This window comes from Polyodon spathula, chromosome 15 (genome assembly GCF_017654505.1).
Source record: "Polyodon spathula isolate WHYD16114869_AA chromosome 15, ASM1765450v1, whole genome shotgun sequence".
Classification (NCBI taxonomy): Eukaryota; Metazoa; Chordata; class Actinopteri; order Acipenseriformes; family Polyodontidae; genus Polyodon; species Polyodon spathula.
Genome location: NC_054548.1, coordinates 8599470 through 8626032, shown reverse-complemented (window position 1 = coordinate 8626032; position 26563 = coordinate 8599470). Strand labels below are relative to the sequence as shown.

General features: G+C 41.3%; 2 protein-coding genes across 2 annotated transcripts; both read left to right on the top strand.

The window, feature by feature from the left end:
• The first annotated feature begins 583 nt into the window (after positions 1-583).
• On the top strand, positions 584-7752 carry LOC121327728 (A disintegrin and metalloproteinase with thrombospondin motifs 1-like). Its single transcript, XM_041271893.1, has 9 exons — positions 584-1215; positions 2446-2786; positions 2959-3091; positions 3517-3684; positions 3868-4157; positions 4316-4502; positions 4722-4897; positions 5078-5253; positions 5541-7752. Exons 1-9 carry the CDS (start codon positions 591-593, stop codon positions 6256-6258), a joined length of 2814 nt encoding a protein of 937 aa, XP_041127827.1. The 5' UTR covers positions 584-590; the 3' UTR covers positions 6259-7752.
• A 3351-nt stretch (positions 7753-11103) lies between these two features.
• LOC121328132 (cysteine and tyrosine-rich protein 1-like) lies at positions 11104-22816 on the top strand. The gene is made up of 4 exons (XM_041272642.1): positions 11104-11587; positions 14576-14675; positions 18196-18353; positions 20653-22816. The coding sequence occupies exons 1-4, from the start codon at positions 11509-11511 to the stop codon at positions 20784-20786; spliced, it is 471 nt and encodes a 156-aa protein (XP_041128576.1). The 5' UTR covers positions 11104-11508; the 3' UTR covers positions 20787-22816.
• The last annotated feature ends 3747 nt before the right edge of the window (positions 22817-26563 follow it).

Genomic DNA, 26563 nt, shown 5'->3' with positions numbered 1-26563 from the left:
GTTTGGAGATATCCAAGAGTTGAAACAGAGAGCAAAGGGTACCGATCAGACTCTGTCACCAGCACCGAAGAACAGTTACAAATCAGTGACAACTCAATGAAAGAAAGTTTTTTGCGGCATGTGGGTTTTTATATTTTGTTTTAAACTTGCTGGACCAACTTAAAGCCTAAAATAAAAAATAAACACGTCACCTGAAGTGGACGTTGTAGGGTACCCCACCACATGGGTGGTGACCTATCTATTAAAAAAAAATAATTTTTTTTTATATATATATTAAAATATATAAAATATAATATATAATATATAATATATGATATATATAATATCTTCGATACTCAATATATATATATATATATAAATTAACGTCTTCCTGATATATTTCAAATATAAAGTTTATATTTGCCACGCGTAAGAAAATTAAACATTTGGCAACATTGTAACTCTTTTTTTTTTTTTTTATATATATATATATATATATATATATATATATATATATATATATATATGATATTTTTTTTTTTTTCCGTTTTTATATATTTAATTTATATATATTCCTTAAAAAAAAAAGGAATTCCTGAAGGGGGCAATGAATGCAGTCATTTTTTAATATTTCATTCGTTTTCGTGGCTATATTCTGGGTCAGCACAGTGCACGGCGCCTGGGAAGAAGATATTGTGGTACCAGTCCGGGTAGACGGGACTGCCAATGCCCAGGGTACAGAAGCGGGCAGGCGCACTGTCACACCGGAGGAAGAAGAGAAAGAGGGACAGAAACGGGTATACCAACTGGATGCTTTTGGAAAACGGCTGATTTTGGAACTGGAGCCAGACCAGACCTTCGTAGCCCCTGGTTTCACGTTTCAGGTCGTGGGAAGCTCTGGTACGGAGAAGCAGAGTAACCCAGCCAGCGCCAGCTTGGCTCGCTGTTTTTATTCGGGCTCTGTAAACGGAGACTCTGGCTCCGTGGCGGCGCTCGATCTCTGCAACGGGCTGAGAGGCGGCTTCTACCTCCAAGGGGACGAATATTTCATTCAGCCTCGCAACAGCACCGGCGCTCACAGCACAGAGGGGGCTGAGCCACACCTCATCCGCCGGAGGAGCCGGGGCTCCCAGACCGGGGAAGGCGCTTCCAAGTGTGGAGTGAATGAACACGAGCAGCGGGTAGCGGAGACCCAGCCGCCACAGGGTCCGCAGGGGACTGCCCAGGAACAAGCAGGTACAACTAGAGTTGCATTTTTAAAAATCCTTTCTTGTCTAAAATATATGTATAGTTGCAATATTTTTAAAATGTTTAGCTCTTACCTGTAGTTTTGTTTTTTTTAATTGTGTTTAAAAAAAGACTACTGAATCCCTCTCTCCTGATTATTTTGTTGGTGGTACTAGTAGCATGTTTGAAATCGACCTTTTGGAATTAAAACTTAAGTTCGGGTCCGCTGTACCCCAGACTCATCTGCATCGTAAAATTATTAGGATACCATTTAGTGTATTCAATTTGAATAAAACATTATAATTAGAGTAGGGTTATTAAGGAATCAGTCAATCAACCTATCTATCTATCTATCTATCTATCTATCTATCTATCTATCTATCTATCTATCTATCTAACTATCTATCTATCTGTCTGTCTGTCTAATCGATAAAATATAGATAAAACTTTTCACTAGGGGACATTTTCTGAAGTTCTGTGGCATGCAGCCACCAGTTTGGTCAAAATAACCGGCTGGCGGTTGGTTTTCCTCAAACGTTTGTTACGTCCTCTACCAGCAACAGTTATCTTTTGACTGTGATACTTCCTGACTGACAGCCCCCCTAAGAGGCTTTCCACCTACATGCTTATTGGTTGAGGCGGCAGGGAGGTCCGTTTTTTTGCTTTCTCCCTCTAGCTTGTCTGTCTACTAATACCTTAGTTGATATAATCTCAGTGGGAAACGTACAGTATTTGTTATTGTGAAACAATAACTAGCATATTTTTATTCCAAGTGTGATTCCTCTCACTCTGTGTATTGGCATGTCAGGTTATCATATCTTGCCAACAGTTTACTCACTCCCTCCCTCTCCCTCCCCCTCTCCCTCTTTCTCCAGCAGCCATTTCCTTAGCAAACTCCTCACAAACGCAGGTGGGATTATCAATCTTTAGACTGAGAAAGGGGAGGTGGGTGGGGGGGGGGGGGGGTGGTCGGTTTTTAAATTCTTTAGGTGAATTCTGTTACTGACATGAAGAAAAAGATATGTTGTCCAGTGTATAGCTGTATGTTGTGCAAAGTCCAAAATATTTCCAAATATTTTCTTTTGGCATATGATTCTACCACAAGGGTAACGTGTAAGTGGTCTGATTAGGAATGTCATTACACAGGGAATAGACTGATGGAATAGATTAGTATTGTTTCAGTGTACTTGCTTTGTGTGACTGACAGCGATTGACAATTCTTTTTCCATCTCTCTCCAGGCCACAGCAGGGGTAAGCGGTTTGTGTCAACGCCCCGCTATGTGGAGACACTGCTCGTGGCTGACCAGTCCATGGCTGAGTTCCACGGCGCTGGGCTGAAGCAGTACCTGCTGACTGTCATGGCAGTAGTAGCTAAGCTCTACAAGCACCATAGTATCCGCAACCCCATCAGCCTGGCTGTAGTCAAGATCATGGTCATATACGAGGAGGAGAAAGGCCCTGACGTATCCTCCAACGCTGCCCTCACCCTCCGCAACTTCTGCAAGTGGCAACGCCAGCACAACCCGCCACACGACCGCCACCCTGAGCACTATGACACCGCTATCCTCTTTACCAGACAGGTACACCCACTTTAACTGTCTTTTCAGATTGTCACCACTGTTAGCTGGCAAGTGAACAAGTTAACTTTGAAAATAGAGCTTTTTTTCTGTTTGGGTGCTGACAGTTTATGCAATTAATCCAGTTCATAAAAGTGTGGTGTTGTAACAAGCCTCCCTCTGTCTCCCCCTGCAGGACCTGTGTGGCGCCCACACCTGTGACACACTTGGCATGGCAGATGTTGGCACAGTGTGTGAACCAGAGCGCAGCTGCTCCATTATTGAGGATGACGGCCTGCAGGCAGCCTTCACTACAGCACATGAGCTGGGTAAGAGAACTCCCTGAACCCTTACATACGGAGACCTTTCTAAATTTCTAGACACCCAGTCTCTTAAGAAACTGGAGTGTGTTGAACCTAAATGCTCTGCAGCTTCCCTGCTAGAGATGGTTCTGTTTTGGAAGTGGAAGTCACGTTTCAGATTTGCTAGATAAACAAGTATGCCTCTGAGGGTGTCTCATAAAAAGGCACACTGTGTGCTTCAGGCCACGCTATCAGTGGAAATGACTACAGTTATCTCCGTTATTGGTTGGAGGTTGACTGTGTCCTCAGTGTCGGTGGGAATACAGTTCTTGATCTTTGTTTAGTAGATCCGTACTAACTGCTAAATATAAAGGCAGGACGGTGATCATGATTCTGTGTGCATGTCTTTGTGTTGAGCCACGTGGTTGAGTGTGTTTGTGTTTTCCTTGCAGGCCACGTGTTTAACATGCCCCATGACGATGCCAAGCATTGTGCCAGTGCCAACGGCCCCAATTGGAGCTCTCACATGATGGCGTCCACCCTATCCAACCTGAATCGGCAGCAGCCCTGGTCTGCCTGCAGTGCCTACATGATTACTTCCTTCCTGGATAATGGGCATGGTGAGCTTCTTTTCCCTCTGTATTATCTAGAGCCATGGAGCAGACAGTAACCCACACAAGCGTCAGACAAACCGTCTGAATTTTTATACTAAAAAAAAAAAAAAAATCTGGTTAGTTTTTGGGTAATTCTTGTGCATTTGTATGTGGCAGCATGTTAACCTGTGAGTGCCTTGTCTCTTTCAGGAGAGTGCCTGTTGGACAAGCCTCAGAAGCCAGTGGCCCTGCCCATGGTGCTGCCCGGGACTCTATATGAAGCTGACCGCCAGTGCCAGTTCACTTTCGGAGAGGACTCTCGCCACTGTCCTGACCTCAGCAGCACCTGCACCACACTATGGTGTACGGGCACCTCCGCGGGCGGCCTGCTTGTCTGCCAGACCAAGCACTTCCCCTGGGCTGACGGAACATCCTGCGGAGCTGGGAGTTGGTGTGTGGCAGGAGAGTGCGTGAGCAAGAGCGACGCGCCCCTCTACCAGGTGAGACATGTTCACAGTGCTTTCATTCAACCCGGCATCGGTGTTTAGATCTATTTAGAAGTTTAAATGCATTTGGAATAACAATGTAAGCAGTACACAGCAGTAGCACACATTCAGAGAGTGTGCCGGTGCTGATTGGCTGGTGTTTTGTGTTTCAGACGCCAGTGAATGGTGCCTGGGGGGCGTGGGGACCCTGGGGAGACTGCTCGCGCACCTGTGGTGGAGGGGTGCAGTACTCCTTCAGAGAATGTGACAACCCCATCCCCAAGAACGGAGGAAAGTATTGCGAGGGCAAACGAGTGCAGTACCACTCCTGCAACACTATGGACTGCCCAGACGGCAACGGTAAGAGAAAAGCTTCCATATTCACTATAGCTTTTAAAAGTTAAGATCCTACATTACTTATTTTTATTGTGGAAAAGATGAAGAGCTGCTAAAAGTGTGAGCAATCTCGTAATTTGAGTTAGATTTTTCCAGTTTATCTAATATTTGTATGGAAATCTTGCGCTATAAAAAAAAACTACGCTGTGGTCTGACACTAATTTCCATGAATCCTTCTCCCAGGCCTATCGTTCCGTGAAGAGCAATGTCGGTCCCACACCGACCTCTCCCAGGCCTCCTTTGGGCCCAGCCCAGTCGTGGAGTGGGTCCCCAAATACACAGGGGTCTCCCCCAAGGACCGCTGCAAACTTATGTGTCGCGCCAAGGGAACAGGCTACTTCTTCGTGCTGCAGTCCAAGGTGAGGGGCAAGGCTTTAACTGGATGGGTGGGAATATGGAAGGTTTTAAACTCCACAATGGAAACCTTGCAAAATTAAAACAAGGACCTCTACATCTCAATAGAGCAGCCATACATCCCATTGTGAGCTTTATGTTAATGTCTTATTTATTATTTTTTAATTTTTGTGCTCGTTTCTCAGGTTATTGACGGTACCCCCTGCAGTCCTGACTCCACGTCTGTGTGCGTTCAAGGTCAGTGTGTCAAGGCCGGCTGTGACAGAGTTATCGGCTCCAATAAGAAGTTCGACAAGTGTGGTGTGTGTGGAGGAGATGGCTCTACCTGCAAAAAAGTCTCTGGATCTCTTGACCGAACAAAGTGAGTCCCGCTAAATAAGGCTTTGCATGCTTGGGAGCTGAAACCAGGTCCGTGTCTAAATAGTATTATTCAAGGGAGTCACCCAGTAAACAATTAGTAAACTTTACCAAACAAGTCCAATCTTTCTTTGCCTGACTACAGGTTAAATAGAACGCTAGCAAACACCTGCAAGTTACATCTAGATGTTCTTGTCTGGTATAATCGAGGTTTGCATATTCAGGTAGATAGAGCCGCAGCAAATTCCCACGATATCCAGGAAGCTAACGTCCTCCCTGTTTTGTTCGCAGACCTGGCTATCAAGATGTGGTCACAATCCCTGCGGGGGCCACCAACCTTGATGTGAAGCAGAGAATCCAGGCAAGCTCGAAATATGATAGGAGCTACCTGGCCATTAAGACACAGAGTGGCTCATATGTGCTGAATGGGGAGTACACCCTGTCCACGCAGGAGCAGGACATCTCTTTCAAGGGCTCCCTCCTTCGCTATAGCGGTTCCTCTGCCTCCCTGGAGCGCATTCGCAGCGTTGGGCCGCTCGCTGAGCCCCTCACCATCCAGGTGCTGTCAGTTGGCGACTCCTACCGGCCTCGCATCAAGTATTCGTACTTTACCAAACAGCCCATCGCCCCCAATAGAAAAAGCTTCAACGCCATCCAGGAGGCGGGTGGCTCTGAGTGGGTGATCCGCGAGTGGGGCAGCTGCTCTCGGACCTGTGGAGGGGGTGTGCAGAGGAGAGTGGTGGACTGTCAGGACTACAGAGGTCAGCTGACCTCAGAGTGCCCCGCTGAGCTGCGACCAGCTGACACCAGGCCCTGCGCCGACACCGACTGCCCGCACTGGCTGCTGGGAGATTGGTCAGACTGCTCAAAGACCTGCGGTCGCGGCTTCAGGAAGCGTCTGCTCAAGTGTGTGGGGGCCGATGGCAAGCCTGTTCCACAGGAGAATTGCGATCTGGGGCAGAGACCGAGGCCACTCCTTGACCTCTGTCACATGACGAACTGTCACTAAACATGCAGAGAGACTGGAAAGGAGGATCAATGTCCCAAAAAGAGGAAAGCGAGATGGACATTGCCAAACAGACTTTCTCAAACCAGAATGCACTGAAAAGCACAGGACTTTAAATCATTCGGGGAAACAAACTATCACCTAGGATAGGCAAGGGAGGGCCTCCAACCTTTCACCCTTGCCCTTCAGGTATCTTGCGATAAGTCGCAAGCTGTGGGCATTATAGTTTTTGTGTTGATTTATAAGGAAATGGGAAATATATATCGATTTTAATAAGCTCTTCAGGGTGCCAAGTTGCTGTGCATATATTTTTTCAGAGCTGTGCAGATCGATTTGCATTAAATGCAAAACTTGGTGAATTGACAACTTTGTAAAAATCTTAATGTGCTTCCAGTAGCCTAAATCTCAATCTGTTAAAAAAAAAAAAAAAAAAAAATTATTCAAACCCTATAGTCTCTTCAAAGTACAAGCAAACCCAGTAGAATTATTGGAAATCTGCACAGCTTCAAGACAAATATATCTCACCACATTGGGTGAGGTGTATTTTTCTTGAAGCTCCCAACCTACCTCGGCACTGAAGGGCAATCTTCTTATATCTACCTGCTTTAACACCAGTTCAGAAATATCTGTTATACAAGCTGCTGTTGGGTTTTAAAAACAAAACCAAAAAAAAAAAAGATTTAAAATAAAAATGTAATGGGGTCCCTGAGTGCCTCATCCTAGTAAAAGCACAGCTGTGTGGTGTGCAGGGAGAGTCATACAGAGCAGGTTCAGGTCCTGGCTGTGCGAAGTAGGCTGGTCTTCGCTGGGGATTCTGACGAGAGCATCGCATTGGCTGTGGGACTCCCGTGGGTTATGGAGGCAAAACCAACAAGGACTGTTTCTCCTCATCCTGCTACAGTGCCCAGTGAACTCCGAGCGGACACCTCCAGGGCTGGCCTTTGTACTCCAGAGGTCAGTAGCTCACTGAAATCCTCTCTCGTTCCTGAGTGAAAAGGGAAGCTGGCTTGGTCATGGGTTCAGGGGACGCCTACTGAACCTCCTGGTCTCCTGAGCCATGTGGGGGAAATGCTGTGGTGAGGGCAAAAACGATTGAACGTTGCAAATCGGGGGGGAGGGGCAATTAATAATCGGACACACTAAATAAAAAAAATGTAAAGCCACATTCTGTATTTGCCAAGTAAAAAGGGGAAATTGGAGAAAATAATGTATTTAGATGTACGTATTGACTAAAAGGGTTTGCTAGGGTGTAGAACAAACCCTTCTTTGCAACTGTGGCTTTGCCGAAATGATTTGATCATTCACATTTCTATTTAATAGCTTTCGTTTTCCTTGTTGGAAATTGCTATTTATGAATTATTTTGTAATTTGTAAGTATTGTTACCACATTTTGAGAATTCTCCATCATTGGGCGCAGCTTTAAACATTTCTTTTTTAAAGATGTGTCATGGTAACTGTGGTTTTTCGACGTGTAAACCATGTTGTACATAGTTGATTGTTTTAATTGACAATTGGGTTATAGGGTACAGTGTTTGTTCTATTTAATATTTGTTTTGTAACTGTCCAATTTTCCCCCTGGTGAGGGAGCATGGCTGTTTTAAATTTGTAAGTGATACCTGGGATTTGTAAACCATCCTTCTACTTTATAAGTATGTATTGAATTAAGTTCCTTCTGAGAAGGAATTTTGTTTTTGTGTAAAGATATTACAAACATTATTTATTTTTGTACATCTTGTATAATATAATCTTTATAAGTTATCACTTTTTTTTTTAAAGAAACAGAAAGGACGTGCATGTGTATATAGTCATGTACAGTCATATATATATATATATAGATATATATATAATTATATAATATATATATATTATATATATATATTGATGCTAGATTTATTAATAAAATACACAGTGACATTTGAACAGGCTGTGGTGGTGTTATTTCTCTGGGGACTGGGGTTGTGGGACCTTTCCTGGTTGGTCTTTCTGCAATGAGATGGCCACAGGGTGGCACTATTCTGGGCAAAAATCCCATTCGTGTATAATTGCACAAAACTTTTTACAAGGAGACTTTTTCTTGTGAATGCTCTGTCTCCTGTGCCAGTGTTACTGCAATGGTTTCATATATTTGCATATGCATTTGCATCTGTGTATAGGTGCATCACAATGTCACAGATATAAGCCACTCCCCTAGTGTCCAATATTTCATTACAAATAACCACCTTGTAGATGACTTATAAAACACTTCAATCACTGCTCTACTAAAAGAGACTTTGATGTTGTATAAGTACATGCATATAGGCATGCCCTTAACACAGTGTTCCATTTTGCCTTAAATCTCATTGTCCATTCAAATACAAAAGTCCTTTCCTACTTGCATTACCAAGGTAGTAGTCACCTGTAAGCAGAGCTCATGACTGACCTGCCTTGCTGTCATGACTGGATGCAAATAACATCAGGAGTTCCGAAAGGTAACCATCCCAAACAGCTGTCTTCAAGTATTAAAAGGCCAATCTAGTAACTGGCCATTTATAAGAATATGAATAATGTTAGGACTGCTTTACCTTGTCCAGATGTAAACTGAGTTGACCTCTCAAATATAGCACCCTCTGCGCCTTGGAGGAACTGAACTTGATACACCAGAGAGCAGGAGAACCCCAATGTGTCAAATGTTATGTCAACAGAAACCACAATTTTTCCAATTTGATGGGTTTTGGCTAGTGCATGCTTGAGTTGTGGACAGCTTGAATGACTGATGCACATGTGGGCACAATTCAAGATTTTGGACTTAATAATATAGCAGCTGCTGTGCAAGGATTAAAGAGCTGCAGCAAAATAAGGAATCTGATTTAAAAATGTTTAAATGATTTGTGTAGAATGGCTGATCTCGATGTTGTTACTGTGAAAAGCAAGGCAGGAGTGATGCTTGGGAAACATTGGTATGCCATAAATCGGGCTATAATTCAACAACACTTCTGTGGGGGTCCTAACCCTAACGCTGCAAACCAGACACTTGTTCCAATTTTGATTTCACATTAAAAAAAAGCTGAAAAAAGGCATCTTCAAATATATGCAAAATACTTGAATTAGTGGTCTGCCACAGTGGGTACTCCAAATGTTATCCATTTGCTACCAAGCGGGTTTGTGTAATGGATGGTAACTGCAAAAACTGATCTGAGAGTCACCATTGAACAAACATTGAAGAGCCAGTCTGCATTTACAATTGTTAATATGTTGTGTGTGGAGTGTCTCTTATTTTATAAATACAAGATGTCATCTTGCGCAGTCTGAACAAGAGGACCCTCACATGATGGATTAACTTATAAGTCGCAGTTGTACTCAGGAATAGCTTTAAAACTGAAAACATATTTATTTTTGTCAAACATAACTAGAAGCCCCCAACCCCCTCCTAAATAGAGCTGCAACTAAATAAAAGCTGAACTAAAAAGCAACAGAGATGTGGATGACAGAATCTGTGGCTAAATCTTTACTTAGATGATTGTTTCACCAGAACGCTACAAATCCTTTGTTTGTATTGAAAGCATGTGAGTCTATAGTAAACCATGGTGTAGTGGCAGTGGATAAACTGGCTTCACCTGAGTCTTGTGCAAAATAAAGGAACTTACTAGAAAGATGTTATGAAATGATTTATTTCTATTTGAATTGGTTATTATTGCTGATTTAAGGCAAAGAGGACAGCAAACCTAAAAGCTCCTGACTGAGGCTAGTTTACAGGTGCTGTTACAGTACATCACCCCCTTTCATTTTTAACCTCTTGGATGTAGAAGATAGAAAGGGAACAAAAATGGAAGGGGATCCCTTTTGACAGCGGCACTTCCCAGAAACTAAAGCGCTCTGCTTGATTGATGAGCCACTAAATAGATGGACATTAAAGTTTAAGACTTTTGCAATAAACCAACTATGAATATGTTGGATGTCTTGGGGAAAAAACAACATTTCTGGTCCTCCTTTCCTAATACAGATGTCACAACTCACTTTCATTCAGCTAGACTCTCTGAAGTGCATTATTTCCAGTCCATTTACACACAGCCTTTCCATTTACTCTTTTTCCTGTTTAAGTCTGTTCCAAAATGTAGAGCACGGCCACGGAATTGACAAAGACTAAAAACTTTCCATCGCTCTGCAACACTGGAGGATTTGAAGGAGATGCTATACCACTATTGGCCATTGAGTGGCAGGTCACACTAAATTTACTTCGATGTGCTAATCAGACTGACTGCAGTGCTTGTGTAAATGTATACAGACCAGCTGTTCCCAATGAGCCGCTTTCGCTTTGGGTGCAGTATTCAGTATTTTACTTATTCCAGCAACTGGGAGCCGCCAAGAGTCAATTATACAAATACCTCAAAGACCACAATTAATGTGAACTCATTTTTTTTTTTTTTTTTTATTCTGTGTTTTTCAATATTAGAAGTTACCGTTACAATACTTTAAATTGTGAAACATCAGATTACTACACAAACTCAAATTGCAACTGTAAATTATACTGGAAGTAAAAAATAAAATCACATTATTCATCACAAGTTTTAAAAGCTTTATTATTTGTCATTGGAACATTGTTTTTCTAAAGTAAATCTATAAAAACTAAAAAAGGGGTTGGAATATATAAATTTTACTTTGTGTTTAATGTATTCCCAGTCCAACAACCAAATTGATATGGTATATTACCAGCCTGTGTTAGGGTTAGGATCAATTGCTGTCTTTATGGGTGATCGGTGGAATGGTACCGAACAAATGCCGCCTGTATCTTTAAAGAGCTCTGTCCTCTCGTCTTGCCATGCCTCCAACGGGGTTGTAATTTGAGAGAGGCGCTAAAAATGCAGGAAAAGTAAAGACGCAGCGATGATGCAGATAGACATGCAGGCAGGGGAGAAATCTGGGAATTAAAACAATGCGAGGAAGTCAAACTGAACACGGGAACACAAACTGAGGAAAGGTTATGTTGAGCTAGACAGACACAGCTGTAGAATGGTAGCAATTTAGACAAAACCTCATCACCAGCGAGCAGCAAACTGGAATTTTGTATATATAAAACAGTCTGGTTTTAGACGGCAATAAGGAACTTCTCTCGCCCCCTGATGCCCGCTCCGCACCCCCTTAAAACGTGTTGAGCAGACTGCGGATTAAAAAAAAAAAAAAAAAAAAAAGAAGCCGGTGGATCAACTTCCGCTAGAAAAGTTTGAACAGCAGAGCGCGGAGCCAGGGCAGAGCGTCTTGGGAACTGGGTCTCTCTGGATGGACACGGCGGGCACAAAGAGGACTAACTCCGGACTGAAGCCACTACCGGGCGGCTTGCTGCTCTGGGTCTTTGTAGGTAAGACTGACATATTGGTATAGGTGCTGATGTAGGAAGACACTGCGCTTGACAGCAAACAATGCAGTGAAGCCGACTCTTGCATCGGGACTCTGCTGGTAAAGTGCAGTCAATTAAGATGTTTTATTTACAAGTGCACATACACAAAGTCTACTATTTAATTATTAAGTATGTGTATGACTTATTTAGAACGTAGTCACTCACCGTTCATCATTTCATCATTATGATCTTTGGGTGTAGATTTAAAAATATTTCTGCTTTCTGTGTGTTTATTTTTTTATTTTTTTAATTAACAGACTATAATGCACAAAGGGAACAAATGCAAACAGGCATACTTATGTTTATCTGTGGTGTTACCAGGAGGATGTACCGAGAGAGAACCATTTAAAATTAACAAATGGGCTGCAGAAATAAGCTGTACTTGTTGAAATGTTGACACACATTTCTTTACGGTGACGAAGTTATGTTCTCGACTCTAACCCTCTTCCCAACGTTCGGTAGACAAGTAACATACAGGATTAGCTAAAAGGAGGTTCCATTACCATAGCTACTAGCATTTCAAGACAAAACTAGTAGTTTTGTATATATTTATATTTTGAGAGAAACGTAAATATATAGAGTATTGTATATGTATTCTGTTTATTTGCAGACAGAATCTGGAAGTCATGTTAAATGGATAAGTTATCCCACCTTCCTTGACATTCCACAAGGACTGCTGGTCTGCTGTACAGTGTCCTGACTGCTAGCCACCATCTTTTAATTGTAAACCCTTATTGCACCTTTAGCCCTAACAGACCCAAAATGTGTGGATTGGTCACTTATTATCTACTATTAAGATATGTTCATATATTCAAACTTGTGTTACGTAGACCTGGTGGATCAACCCTCACAACCACTCTTCTGATATTGAGGACTTGTTACTGTTATACAACTACACTTAACAAAAAAAAAAAAATCTTAAACAATAAGAAATGCTTCAAGAGGAAGCATTTCATGGTGCATTCTATGATTGAGTGTTTAAAGTTATGCAATATGCATGTGTATCAATACAACTGCCCTACATCAGTACAACTAGAGGAACCTATAGGTAAGCCTGCATTTGCCTGCAGCTACTACATACAGCAGAATGTGTTTCTTTCAAACTCTTCTAGAAGCAAAACAGAAATGAAAAGGTGTCTTCTTGTATTTTTCTCCATTGAAATTTTACAGGAAACTTTGATAAAGGAAGTATTTTCAACACAGCTGAGGTTAAGTAACAGTCTTCAAAACACGCAAGGGTTTAGTCCTCATCTACTTTATACTGTGTTGCTCATTTTATGTTCTCCTGCCTCTGGATTTAAAATATTAAGCATGCTTGGAACTGAGTCATATACAATATTCATGTAGGGGGGTGTAGCTTCAGTACATACAGCACTTCATACACCTTCTATATATCTTGAGAACCGCTTATCCATTTTCGATTCCTACGTTATTAATAGGAGGTGTTGGTACAGCAGTACAGTATATGCATTTTGGATCATATACATTTTTTTTATCTTGCTTAGAATTTCAGTGAATTTACGTCATACTTGTACATGATTATAACCAATGCATGTTACACTGGTTGATAAAGAACTAAACATAGGTCCTTGGAACAACCGGTAAATAATCATTCCATCCCCCATAGGGCTGCAGTGGGTGGCCAAACTCTCTGTTTATTATCATTTTCCTGCTCCACAGAGCAGGGTCCTCTCCTGGGACACAGGCTGAGACCCAGAGTAGGCGGAAGGAAGGAAGGAGGCTCCTCATCTTGCCAGCACATGGCTTTCTTAGTCCAAAGCTTAGTGAGAACATTGTAGTGCATCTGAATGAACTAAGAAACCCTGAGAACTGTCATATTGGGGTTGAGATGGATTATACTGTCTGGTTCATTGACACCACCATGCAAGGATCCCCTAGCCACTGAGAATTCCCACCAGCTATCCTAATAAAGTTGCTAGCTCACTCAGTGTCACACCAGAGTGTTTTCCTTTGAGGTCTTCAACGCTCCCTTGTTATAATAAATTAATTTTGATTTGCTTACAGGAATATTTCCTTTGACAGGCTGAAGGACGAAGAAATAAGTCAAGTACAAAATAATTGTGGCTAGGCCGCCTTCAGTGTAATTGAGGTTATAATTACTGCTGGGACAAATATCAAACAATGCTTTGTGAAGAAATGACATCTGATATCTATAATATACTTTCTATTGTACAGAACAGGGTTTTCTTTCATGAATAGGGAATTTGATACTGTACCAGGTTTTATTTTGCTTTATACTTTTGTTTTCCAGCTAATTCAGAATTAAAGAGAGAACACATGAAAAAAAACATGTTCTCCCCAGCGCATTTCCTGGCATAATGATGCACAAACCAAGAACTTGCCATCTTCCCAAGGAGCTCTGCAAGAAACAAATATGTTTCTTGTGCAGGATCATCACAGCACTGAGCCAGCCAGGAGTGTAGTGTTACGTTTGTTTAGTACCTGGGTGCAAAATAAAACTGATGAGACTGCACCAGCCTACGTCTAGAGCTACAATAGGGAGTTTAGAAACTTAGGTTCCGGATAGGGGGGTTAAAAGTGTTAAAAATATTATTTGTTAGCATATCAAATATAATATTTGATGTCCTATTCATCAATGATTAGGTATTTTCACAGATATCATCAAAAATAAACAGGTACAAGTTTTTGCCCTAAACATAGTCAAATCATCTACCTTTCTGTATGTGCAGTTTTATTGCAACCTGCTACTATCTCATCTTAGTCCTTGCAACTATAGTGGTCTCTAATTTTCCAACACTAATTGCTAAGCATTTATTTACCTATCTAAACTACTAAGGACATAACCGAGTCACGGAAAAAAACAACAGAATGCTGTTGATGGAGTGTTGTGATTGGCTGAGTGGGAGTTATAGCTCTTTTTTTTTATTGGCCAGGGGTTAACACACTGTCTTCATGTGTTTTTCACAGGGGGTTGTCTGGCGGAGTGTGATGTGTGCAGCAGGTACTGTTGCGAGGGCTCTCCTCCCTTCTGCTGCTCCTACTATGCTTACATCGGCAACGTCCTCTCGTAAGTATCCCTCCAGCTTCGTCAAATCGGAAGAAAAGGATATCGCCCTCAGAGGGCTCCGGCACAGCACAGTGCCTTCACATCAACGAAAGCATGCTGAGCCCTTAAAGGTCTAATTCAGACTCCACAGTACATCTGTCAGTGCAAACACTCGCTGTGAAGTAGCTGTTATACAAAAATAAGGCATAATAAAAACTATGCTGCGAAAAACATGATATTGATTATTAAACTGGTGACTGGCCAGGTGTCTAAAATGTAATGAATAAATTCAATATAGTTTAAAAAATGCTACTGACCAAACTCAAATACAGTATTTCAGATTGGTGGGAAAGATCCAGCATTTAGCCTCCAAACTCTGTTCAGAAATAAAATAAAACTGATTAGCTCTAAGATTCTGAGAAATAGCTGCTAAGGGCAGCTGCAGTGGTTTAAAATGAACCGTTGCACTTGGATGAAATTGGGTGAAAGATGGATTGTATTGTTTAGTAATTTTTAGTACAGTGCCTATGATGCTTTTGGTTTTGAGACAGTGCTGTAACTGAAATTGTTGTTTACTGTGACAGGGCTTTTTTCTGTGAATTTGGAAAGGTCGGGCATGCATGGTTTTGTTTAGCGTTTGTGTTTTCAATTGTCTTACAAACCTGTAAAGATTCACCCCGCTGCTCTGTGGGGTCTGCTTGTAGCCCTCCACTGGAGTGTAAACAGACAGAGACAGTATCCAGACGGGCCGCACAGGCTCAGCAGTGCCAAGTACTCCCGAGCCAGGTATCAAGGGGAATCCACAACTTTGTCTGTTGTTGGCACACAATCATGTTCCCTAATAATGCACCGCTTGGGGCATTCTGTCTCAAGTTGACCAATATGTCAACTGGTGCCCTTCAGAAAAATAACCCACCCTCTCCCATCTCCACAACTCCCCTCTTCCCCTCAGCCAAAAAAGAGTTTACAGCAGCCTAGCATAACAAAATGTTAAGTCCCAGATAAATTTTTATCCCCTGTGATTCAGACCTACAGCACAGGAAGTGATGACTGGATACCAGGAGCTGCCATATAATGTTGTGACTCTGTAGCTTTGTACAGTGAAGTGAAAGATGTTTACCAGTTCTATCCTTGTTTGTGCTTAAAAGAAATGACAAATGATTGAAAATCCTGTGTCTGTGTGCCACAAACATATTTGTATACAAGTTAGTTTTTGTTTAGTACCATATTTAAAATACAGCATCTCGTACGGCAGAGGACAATTACTAATTAACTTGTAGCAAGTTGTACTGGTAACAACAAGCTTTCTATTAAAAAACAGATTAGAAATGGTTATGTACAATTAGAAAACTAATACTGCTGAGTGAGTTGCCAAATGACAAATGATTTTACTGGGTTAAAGTAGAACAATTATTGTTTGTTCGTTTTGAAGAGGGGGGTTTAGTTGTTTCTTTGATGCCTAAGAGTAAGTCTTCAGAAACTCATCCTGTCTATACTTTCACTCCGATTCAGCCATTTTAAATGTTATTGAGTCTGCAGAAGAGTAACTGCCAATCTCTCAGCCTCGGGCAAGAGTCCAGGGAAAAGCAGCCCCCTCTCCCACTCAATGCACTCAAACTAAACACGACAACAAATGGCAGGGGGACCACCCACCTTGTCTGATGGGCTAAACAGCTTTGTGGCTAGGCAGACATCTGTCTATAAGTGCAATTAGAGCATTTGATGTTTCCTGTATGTGGGGTCTGGGTTTGTGGAAGGTCAGCACACCAGCCACATGCTCACTGTTGCTGTACAGTAGAGGGGGCTCTGGACTGGACTGACCTGACCTGCCTGAGAAAGTGTACAGAGAGCCTCATCATTATCTCTTCACTTGTCACACTGCCCTGCTGCACGATTGATAATGGGGCAGTTAAACTGAAACTCCTCTGCTATGTGTCTTCATATTGATAACCTCACACTTAGTGCACTAACCAACCATAAAACAAGCTCAATGCCCGTGTTTGGAAAATGGGCTGTTTTAATTGAAAACTTTTTTCTGCCTTCGCAAGTTTGCAGTGAAAAGGTTGTACGTACAAGAATCAAACATGTCAGCGTGCCACAAAAACCTCTTTCTATAAAAAAAAAAAGAAATTATTACTCAATTTAGAATACATGCCAAGCACTATCCCTGATCTGATATGGCAGAGGAAAATAATTAATGAACCTTTCACAATTATACAATTGCACATCTACTTGTCAAGTTGTAGCAATAATCTTTGTATTAAAAAAAAAACAGATTAGCAACAGTTATATATGATTAGAAATTATATTACAGCAGTGATTGTGTTAGTATTTATTACTGTGTAACTGCTGAACAATATTATGAAAAATGGGATCGCTCTGCTTAGTCCTGAGATTATTAATGGCAGTCCCATATGGAAGTGTTGTATATGCTATAATGTAAGTTAAGAATTTGTATTATTTTGTGGGGCTCCTGAGTGGTGCATCCAGCAAAGGCGCTCCACGCAGATGTGCCCTATAACCTGGGGATTGCAGATTCGAGTCCAGGCTATGTCACAGCCGACCGTGACCGGGAGTTCCCAGAGGGTGGCGCACAATTGGCCGAGCGCCGCCCGGGTAGGGAGGGCTTAGGTCGGCAGGGGAATCCACGGCTCACCGTCCATTCGTGACCCCTGTGGCCGATAGGGCGCCTGTAGTTCTCCAGTGGAGCCGCCAGATCTGTGTTGTCCTCCGCCACTATAGGTCTGGTGGCCTCGCTGTGGATCCGCAGTGCAAAAAATGACAGATTAGCAGGAGCACGGAGGACGCATGCTCCAGCCTCCGTTCCCCGAGTCGGCAGTGGGGTTGCTAGCAGTGGGCCGAGGGTACAGATAACAATTGGGCACACTAAATTGGGGAGAAAACCAGGGTAAAAAAATTGGAGACGATTAAATTAAAAAAAAAATAATAATTTTGAATTATTTTTGTAAGTGGAACAGGTTCAGTATTATGGGATTTGTATTCACCTCCGATTTGTTTGCCTATATGTAGCAAATGCCTTCTGGTTTGTAGATAACTGTCCTAAGATGCCATAAAAAGCAATTTGCTCCCTTTTTGAGGATCTTTGGAAGATCTGTATCAGCCCAGAGAGCTTGCCTGGGGCACAGAACAAGCAGTGACCTGTCTGTGGCAGATGGAGCAGCTGGGAGTCCAGTCTGACAGGTGTGCCTGTGTCTGTGCACATCTCTGTCATTTTGAGATTAAGCTTTCTGTGACACTGTTATGTGCTTAACCCCTGATGGAATGTTGGTTAAGCAGTCCCATTCAAAGAAAGTTACACCATTTGGCCTCCAGAGGGAGCTGTGAACAGTTTGTTAATGCCCAAGGCTCTCTACGGTTTAACTCCGGATCAGGACAATGTTGGTGATCCCAGGACTGCTATGCAAAGTGTTTTGTTCAGGTACGACTGATGGGAACATTGCTGGGTACTTTATGCTGCATGTAACCCCCAAAATAGTTTCAGTGCAGTCATGTGCTGTGACTCTCCTGTTTGTCTCCTTAGGGGCACTGCCATCGCAGGGATCGTGTTTGGCATCGTGTTCCTGATGGGAGTGATCGCGGGTGTGGCCATCTGTATCTGCATGTGCATGAAGAGTGGGCGGAGCTCCCGCGTGGGCGTCTTCAGGACAGCTCACATCAGCACCATCGGGGGCTATCCGGGTAAGAGGCGGGGCAAGGACCAGGAGTGCTGCACCCACAGTGCTGCTCCTTATTTCACTGATTCATACAACTTACTGGCAGCATGGCCTACCTGGGTGTTCACAGACTCCCTCATTACTTAGCTGTATTGACAGGTCATTCCAAGAGAGAAAAGCTGAATAAGAGAAAGGCCTTCATTTAAAAAAATGAAAATAAATAACACAAAAAGAAAAAAATAACCATGTTGGGTAACCTTTTCTACTGTTAAAAGAATTGTATTCCTCTCTAAAAATGTGCCTTCATTTCCTCCCTCAAAATAATTGTGCTTACTTGTATATTGTTCGGGCATTGCAATAAATGCATTCTAACACATCACAGGAGTAGCATTTGAATTGAGGACCGGCTTTCTATTCCTTAAAGTTGGAAGACTGTCCTAGAGACAAATGTCCTGTCTTCTACCCTCTCTGGAACAATCTTCTGAGTGATGAAACACACTGGAAAAACATTTGTTGTGAATAGTCTATATCAGGGCTTCTCAAACTCGGTCCTGGAGAACCCCTGTAGCTGCTGGTTTTCACTCCAACCGAGTTATCAATTACTTAACTAGACCCTTAATTGAACTGGTAATTTTTTTAATTAGACATTTTTACTTATTTTCAGCTCTTAAACAGTTGCAGTTCAAGTTACTTATCAAATGTTACAACGCTGTACATTTCAGTCATTCAAGAGGTAATACCCTTCCATGGTAAAACAGTGGCACCCAGTGGCCATGTGGGTTCACAAAACATATAGATCAGGGCTTCTCAAACTCGGTCCTGGGGACCCCCTGTGACTGCTGGTTTTCATTCCAGCCGAGCTCTCAATTACTCAACTAGACCCTTAATTGAACTGGTAATTTGCTTAATTAGCCCTTTTTTACTTGTTTTCAGCTCTTAAACAGTTGCATATTTCAAGTTAGTTGTAACATTTGATAAGTAACTTGAAATATGCAACCGTTTAAGAGCTGAAAACAAGTAAAAAGGGATAATTAAGCAAATTACCCGTTCAATTAAGGGTCTAGTTGAGTAATTGAGAGCTCGGCTGGAATGAAAACCAGCAGTCACAGGGGGTTCCCAGGACCGAGTTTGAGAAGCCCTGGTCTATATGTTTTGTGAACCCACATGGCCACTGGGTGCCACTGTTTTACCATGGAAGGGTATTACCTCTTGAATGACTGAAATGTACAGCGTAGTATTGTGGCAAAGTGATTAACAGTGTACAGGTACAGGAATGCAGCAGTGATCAATGAACAGACAGACAATTTTATTTGTAAATCCAGGTGTCTGAGGACACAAAACACAGTTAATAGTAATGATAGCGTCGTGTATTGCTTCATTGTAATCCATGGGTTGATCCCGAAATAGTAAGTCCCCAATACGTGCTCTAGTGCTCATGGTGCAAATACAGTTTATCGTAAGACAAAGTGCAGTGTTGTCCGGGTTTAGTGCTGGCCTTTAGCAGCAGCTCCGGATCGTGTCAGCCATCTAATAATAACAAACAAGTATCCATTAGACACAACAAACAAAACAAACAAAACATTAACGATTACAATACAGGTTCAACTTCCGGTTCAGTTTTTAACCATAACAAGAAACAGATCACTTCGCTACACCCCCTTTTGTACCACGACTGCTCGGTTAACTAGCTCAACCGCTCCTCCAATCCACGGCTGCCACATTGTTTCCCTTCCGGGCCGATGATTTAGTGTATCATAGCTCCGCCCCTTTTCTAGATGACCGATTTCCTTATAACCCTGGGAATAAATTGTTTGGCCATCCTGTCCCTTTTACACAGCGCCCTCACAGGTCAGGAGAGAGATTTATCACCAAGAATCATTCTGTCTCTGTCATAAATATACAACAAGCTACTGTCTCATTGTGTAAAACCTACATTTTAAAAATCAGAAGATTTCAGTAATTTTCAGTATTTTTTCTTTCACAAAGCAAGAGGTTGTCTGCTGCAATACTATTTTCTGTTAAACTGGGATTGCAGGATGATAGGCAATGTCATTTTAGGACTCTGTAGTTGCTGCATATCTTGTTTTTAGTGCAGTAACTGCTAAATGTGGATACCATGTGTCTTGAGTAAGCGTACCATTATTGGGAAAGGCTTACAAAACAGCAAACTGCATTTTTACAGGGGCACGCAACACCTTGCCTTCAAATTGGTAACACTGCAAAGTGGCTGTGTCTTTCTAGCCACTCTATGCCTTTTCTGGTAATGAAATGCAAGTTGCTCAAAGGACATGCTGTCTAACTGCTCTTCCCTCTCCTCTCCTCAGCGGCACCCCCTCCTTACAACTATGAGTTCGAGATGGATTACCATGCCGACCTGCCACCTCCCTACACCCCCACTCCTCCCAGGACTGTCCCCTACTCTCCCCCTCCACCCTACCCAGGATACTCAAGGAAATAGACCCCCTCCCCAGCTGTACACCTCTCGCACTGTACGCTGAAGAGGACTACCAGAAGACAGCACATCCCCATGGTGGGTCGAACTGAGCACTGAGAAATCATACCTGGGCCTCGTGAGGGGCAAGCAGACAGCTTAAAGACTAGTCTATTCCACATATTGGAAGGCATTTCAAATGTAAATCAATGCGTAATTAGTGAGTTTCCATTATGAATGTATTGACCTATCATAAACCCTATTACTGCTAAGAGATGTGTTTGGTTACGGGTGTGGCATTAAGAATGAGCTTCTTTTGTAGGTAGTTCTGTCACCAGCAATTTTGGGAATGTGGAAAATGCAGATGTCAGATGAAGATACTTAGTAAGACCGAGCTAGGGATATGTCCGTTTCACAGAAGTCAGAGGGAGGTAAAGACTTGACATGTTTAATTTAATTTTAGAATGGCATAATAATGTGCATTCTAGCCACAGTGCAACCCCCTGCAGTAAGGAGCAGTGAATGGATTTGCATATGTATTGCTCCTTGAAGTAATATGCCTGAAGCTGAAGCCCCAGAAACAAGGAATTGATGTGGAATTGATTACTTAACAAATAAAGTAGTAGACATGTAGTTAATCATATGACCACTTTTTATCCATACACACCTTGAAAGTTTTAGATCAGCACGGTTATTTCTGAGGTCTCAAGTTGCTCTTGCACAGTTCTGTGTGGAAAACATCAGTGTTGGAAGAATTAGTGTTCTAATATTCTGTATATAATCACGTGCACATTATGTCAAAAAAAGATTCAATACATTTATAATGCTGCAGCAAAACAGCAGTTTTGTGCATCGAAGTTGTTCAAAACAGTTTTGTGTAAGCAGTTTTGATTAGCAACAATTCACTGAATGTTTTGGGTTTTGTTATTTAATATTAATGCTGGATTGACACGTTGTATAAAATGTTTACTTGATCTGGTGTTTCAACACAATTGCAAAATAATGTATTGTTTTAGTAGGAATCTTGTTTCTGAAGTTCAGGGGCACAAGGAAAGAACAAAAACATATTCAGAGTGATATTCATGCTGATGAACACTGCTATAGAATATGGCATGTATACAATAACATGGGAACCGTACTGTATTGTTTTATAATTATTATTGCTAAAACACTGAAAAATGTGATGCACGTGGTTTGCACTGACTGTGTATTGGCTATTGACTTTGAGGTTAGGTAATAATCTGGCTTTAGTCTGAGCAATTTGCTGTAAACTAAGTAATGAAGATGTCTCCTGCTCTAAAATATTCAGATAGATTGCAGTGGGCTACATAATTTTGATTTTTTTTTTGTTTGTTTTGTTTTTAGGCTTTAATATAATAATCCTTTGCTTTGAAAACTATGCAAGAGAAATGTTCTGTGAATGGTAAAAACTGTAATTGGCTAAAAAGAGATGTGTGATCTATGGACTAAAGATGGACAGTTCTGCTGAATGAATGAATGCAAAATGTTCATCATAATATTCCCGCATTTTTGTTGCCATACAATCATAAGACCCTCCGCAGCAGTCTTGGCTCACGCTGAAGGATTGCCTGAGCTTGACTGTCTCTGTGGCAGAGTTGCCGTTCTTATCTGCGTTCTTCCCAGAAAGGCATCTATAGAAGTTAACCTTCTGTCATGAACACAGGATTGATAACTATGTGTAGAGAGAGAGAGGGAGAAAGCAAAGCCTTAATTTCTGTTGAACCAGCTTGTGTTGTTTCTAAGCAGCATGATGGAGAATGTCTTGAGTCTTGGTTTTGTTTAAAGATCGATGGGACTGCAGATGTTTTACAGCTATGATTTGAATACCCAGATTTTTATTATTATTATTATTGTCTCATAACATACCAGATTAGATAACAGAAATGACCTTTGTAATTGTTTTAACAGTTGAAAATATTTGAAGGACTGAAAGTTTAGAATGTACATTGAGAATATATTCAGCAGACCAAAGTGATTTGATTGTTGTACCTGAGATAAGCACAAATGCTGAATCAATAAAATCAAATAAAAATGTGTATATTTGTGCAGGTTTTATTTTTTTGTGTCTTTTTAAATAAGAAAATGTAAATTGTTTAGAAAAAAGCTAAACCAGAATAACCTTTTCTTAGAACATAACACTTTTAGCTCTAAATGAAGTGTATGGTAAATGTTTTGAGTGTTTAAGCATCCTATGTAACACTGCACATTGGATTTGACTTTATTGCAGTGAGGTGTGAATAAATGTTAGGCAGCAGGAGGCAGCACAGTACAGGGAACCAAAAAACAAATTATTTAAACTGATAAATTCCTGTGAAATTGTATGACTGAAAATAAAGGACTATGACCCACTTTAGAGCCGGTAACGAGGAGGCGATGCCAACTGAAATTAAATGCTACAGTGTCTTAAATGGAGAAATGGAAGCCTGTTAATGCATTACGGATGGCCAATTTGATTGTGTAGGCCGAAAACAATGTAGCCATGGTTTCAAACATCATAACAAGGTAAGGTAGGTGAAGCTACTCACTTTTGAATGTATAAAGTTTCAGTAATATCTTATCCTAGTATAAAAATCATTACATCTTGTAATAGTGAGATCAGTCCCTACAGATTCTAAACCAGGGGTCTCCAATCCTGGTCCTGGAGCCGGTGTCCCTTCTGGGTTTTGTTCCAGCTGTACTTTAAATTAGTTATTAGAAGCGTAATTGGTCCAATTAAATAATTTAGGGTACAGTTAGAACAAAAGCCAGGAGGGACACCGGCTCTCCAGGACCAGGATTGGAGACCCCTGTTCTAAACAACGGCACCTGATTCTGAGATCTTGAAGATTATTTACCAGTTGAATACTGTAAACTACTTTAATTAGCCTGATTTAAATAATTTGTACTATGCTGTGGTGATGTCTGGCCAGGAAGTAGACCGACCACAGTGCTGGAGTATGTAAGCACTGCTGCGTGTTTTAATAATAAATAAAAAGTTTAAACAAAACAAACACTTATACAAAACAAAAACGGTCCTGTGGCCAAAACAAACAAACACATGTAAAAACAAGTAACGTGCTGGTTTACAGCCAGCACAAGTAGCAATTGTTTTTATTCTTACCTTCCTTATCTTACGACTCACGTCTCTCATTCCGCCTCTGAACACACCACCTTGTTCAGCCAAAGCTACAGGTTTTTATATTGTGGCTGAGGGATTAACTGGCTATCAATTATCTAGTTTGTCCCTCGCCCACATTCGGCACGAGTTTTATCATATGTGTGGTCAACAGCCAGTTTATCAATAAGCACTTGCTGTTGACCATGCATTCGCACGATTTTATCCAGGCTGTCATACAATAATACGGTGTGTTTTTAAATAAACACAAAACAGCACATTTAAATAATAATACAACAAATATAAAATAACACTAAACATAATATGGACAGGGGTGGGGAGTACCCTGTCACATATGCTCATGTAAGTGTTAACTTACCCAGCTGCGAATCAATACAACAGGTTTACTGTTTGTCACTCACCATTAATATTGATGCCTAATTTAGAGTTTTCAGAAAACTGCGGAAAGAGGTCATAGATATAGGAAATCTTTATGCTGTTCATTCAGTCATACCCAAAGCACAGTCCTGTGGCGGTTTATTCTCCTACTCCTTGTTTTCTTTCTATCTTTTGTGATGAAGTACTGTATATATTGTTCTCTTAATTGTAGTGTAATTATGTATTTTATTTTGTATACAACTGTAAGTTGTCCCAGGTAAGGGCATTTGCTAAGAAATAAATAATTAAATAAATAAATAATAGGCTATTTTTCTTTATTGAAGTGCGCACCAGCGCTTAAACTGCACTTTCCTTGTCTGAGTCTCTGTCCCTGCCGATACCATCTGGGCCAACAATGCTACCCTGTCACAGGGGCACAATAATATGTTGTCAAATAATATTTTGCACTTAAACCAGCCTTGCATGTGCATTTCTTTCAATACACTTTTGCAGGGGCCTTCAGGTCCGCCCTAGTTAAATAAAGGAAATGATCAATTGATTCATTATTGTGAGGAGCACAGGGACCAACACCTCTAAAAGACATCAAGCTGAGAGAGAGAGTAGCCCAGCGCAACAATCAATAAGCATTTTATTCTACCCACTCAATAGCAACCCACTCAAAGTCACCAGCGTGCATCTCTATCTGTTACGATCCACCTCTCAAAAACAGCATCCCTAATCCCAAAATTAAACAAAAAATATTTTCAAACATTTTACCAGCAAAATAAATTATTGACATGCAAATTACCTCCTTATGTAACGGGTAGTGTGGCAACACAAATATTAAAGAGGCGATTTGAAAAAACTCCTTTTTAAGCAGTGTTTGTGATGCTCAATTATAAATTCCAAGGTAAAACAAGTAACTGTACTGACTAGCCCAAAAATTTGAGAATGTCCTGAAAAGATCCCAAACTGCAGCTCCTGTGTGTGAGAATGTCCTGACAGTCCCCAGTTTTGAACAGCTCCTGTAACCAGGGTACCTATCCCCATGTAAACAGGGTGTGTACGCTACAACTACATGACGTTGCAAATGCTACGAGTCTCATGTCTCAGAAGATCATGGGCTCATGGGGGGGGGGGGGCAAACCCACCGGCGGGGGGTTGGTTTTACTTTGTGGTTACTTTGTGAGTAAGCTGAATAGATCGATGCATTGGGTAGCTTTTTATTTGACTTTTGTCATTTGCACAATGTAACGATCTGGAGCTTTATGAATAAGAAAATATAAATTAAAAAATAGCCAAACTCACAAGACTACTTGTACACAAAATCAATTCTGCGTTCTTTCTTCACAAATTGATCGATCACGTCTCTGTTGTCTGATGACATTTAAAAAAACAAAATTGTAAGTAGCAATTAGAAATATTATTTCAAAGTTATCAATACATTATAATTCTCACTGTCTTTATAATAAGCAATATTAGCTATTCTTATAACTCTTACCCTAGCTGCCAGCATATTTATGTCCTACCTCTGCTCACTAATGATTGGACAGCTGCAAAACCAGGGCAGATCTTTGACTTTGCAATTGGCTAAACTCCAAAGACCTTCAACTGTTTCTGTCCCACCTCAGCTCACAGTGGACTGCCGCAGATAAAATCATTTATTGGTTGATGGCATCGCAGGCCCTTCAGGAAAATATTATAAGTTTCTCAGCACGTAAAACAAAACGAGCACTGTAAATTGACTGCTGTAGACGGTTTAATTGGGACTGTCAGGTCTGCAGAGAATAACTTGAAGGCCCTGAAGGCACACTTCTTTTTTTAAAAATTAATTTCATGTTCAGGCAAGAAATGCTTCTCTCCCCAGATACTACTATGAGAGGCCAGTCAAAAGCTGAGGTTCGGAATGGATACAGGCCCAGCAAATGTCCCTTGTGGATATACTAGTCGAGCATCTCAAGAGGCGAGAACGGTACATTGGCTGGAAACATATTTATACATTTGGTTCCAGGTTCTTTCGAACACACAGCCATAAGCATGTGAGACACCCCTCAAGTTTGCAGTACTGACAACATACGTAAGAAAACTTTGTAGTGTGTCGAAATTAGTTTAAATGTATTATCATTTTTTGCTTAAATTGTGGGTTACATTTTTACACGGCACATACTGACATAAACTTGTTCACGGCTTTAAACCTCAACGCATTGTGTTTTCTGTTTATGGCTTGTGGTGTATAGGTAAAAGGGTAAAAAGAATGGTGAAATGGCTAGTCATTTATTCTGGTGCAGAGCTCTGGTAAATGCTTTTTTTT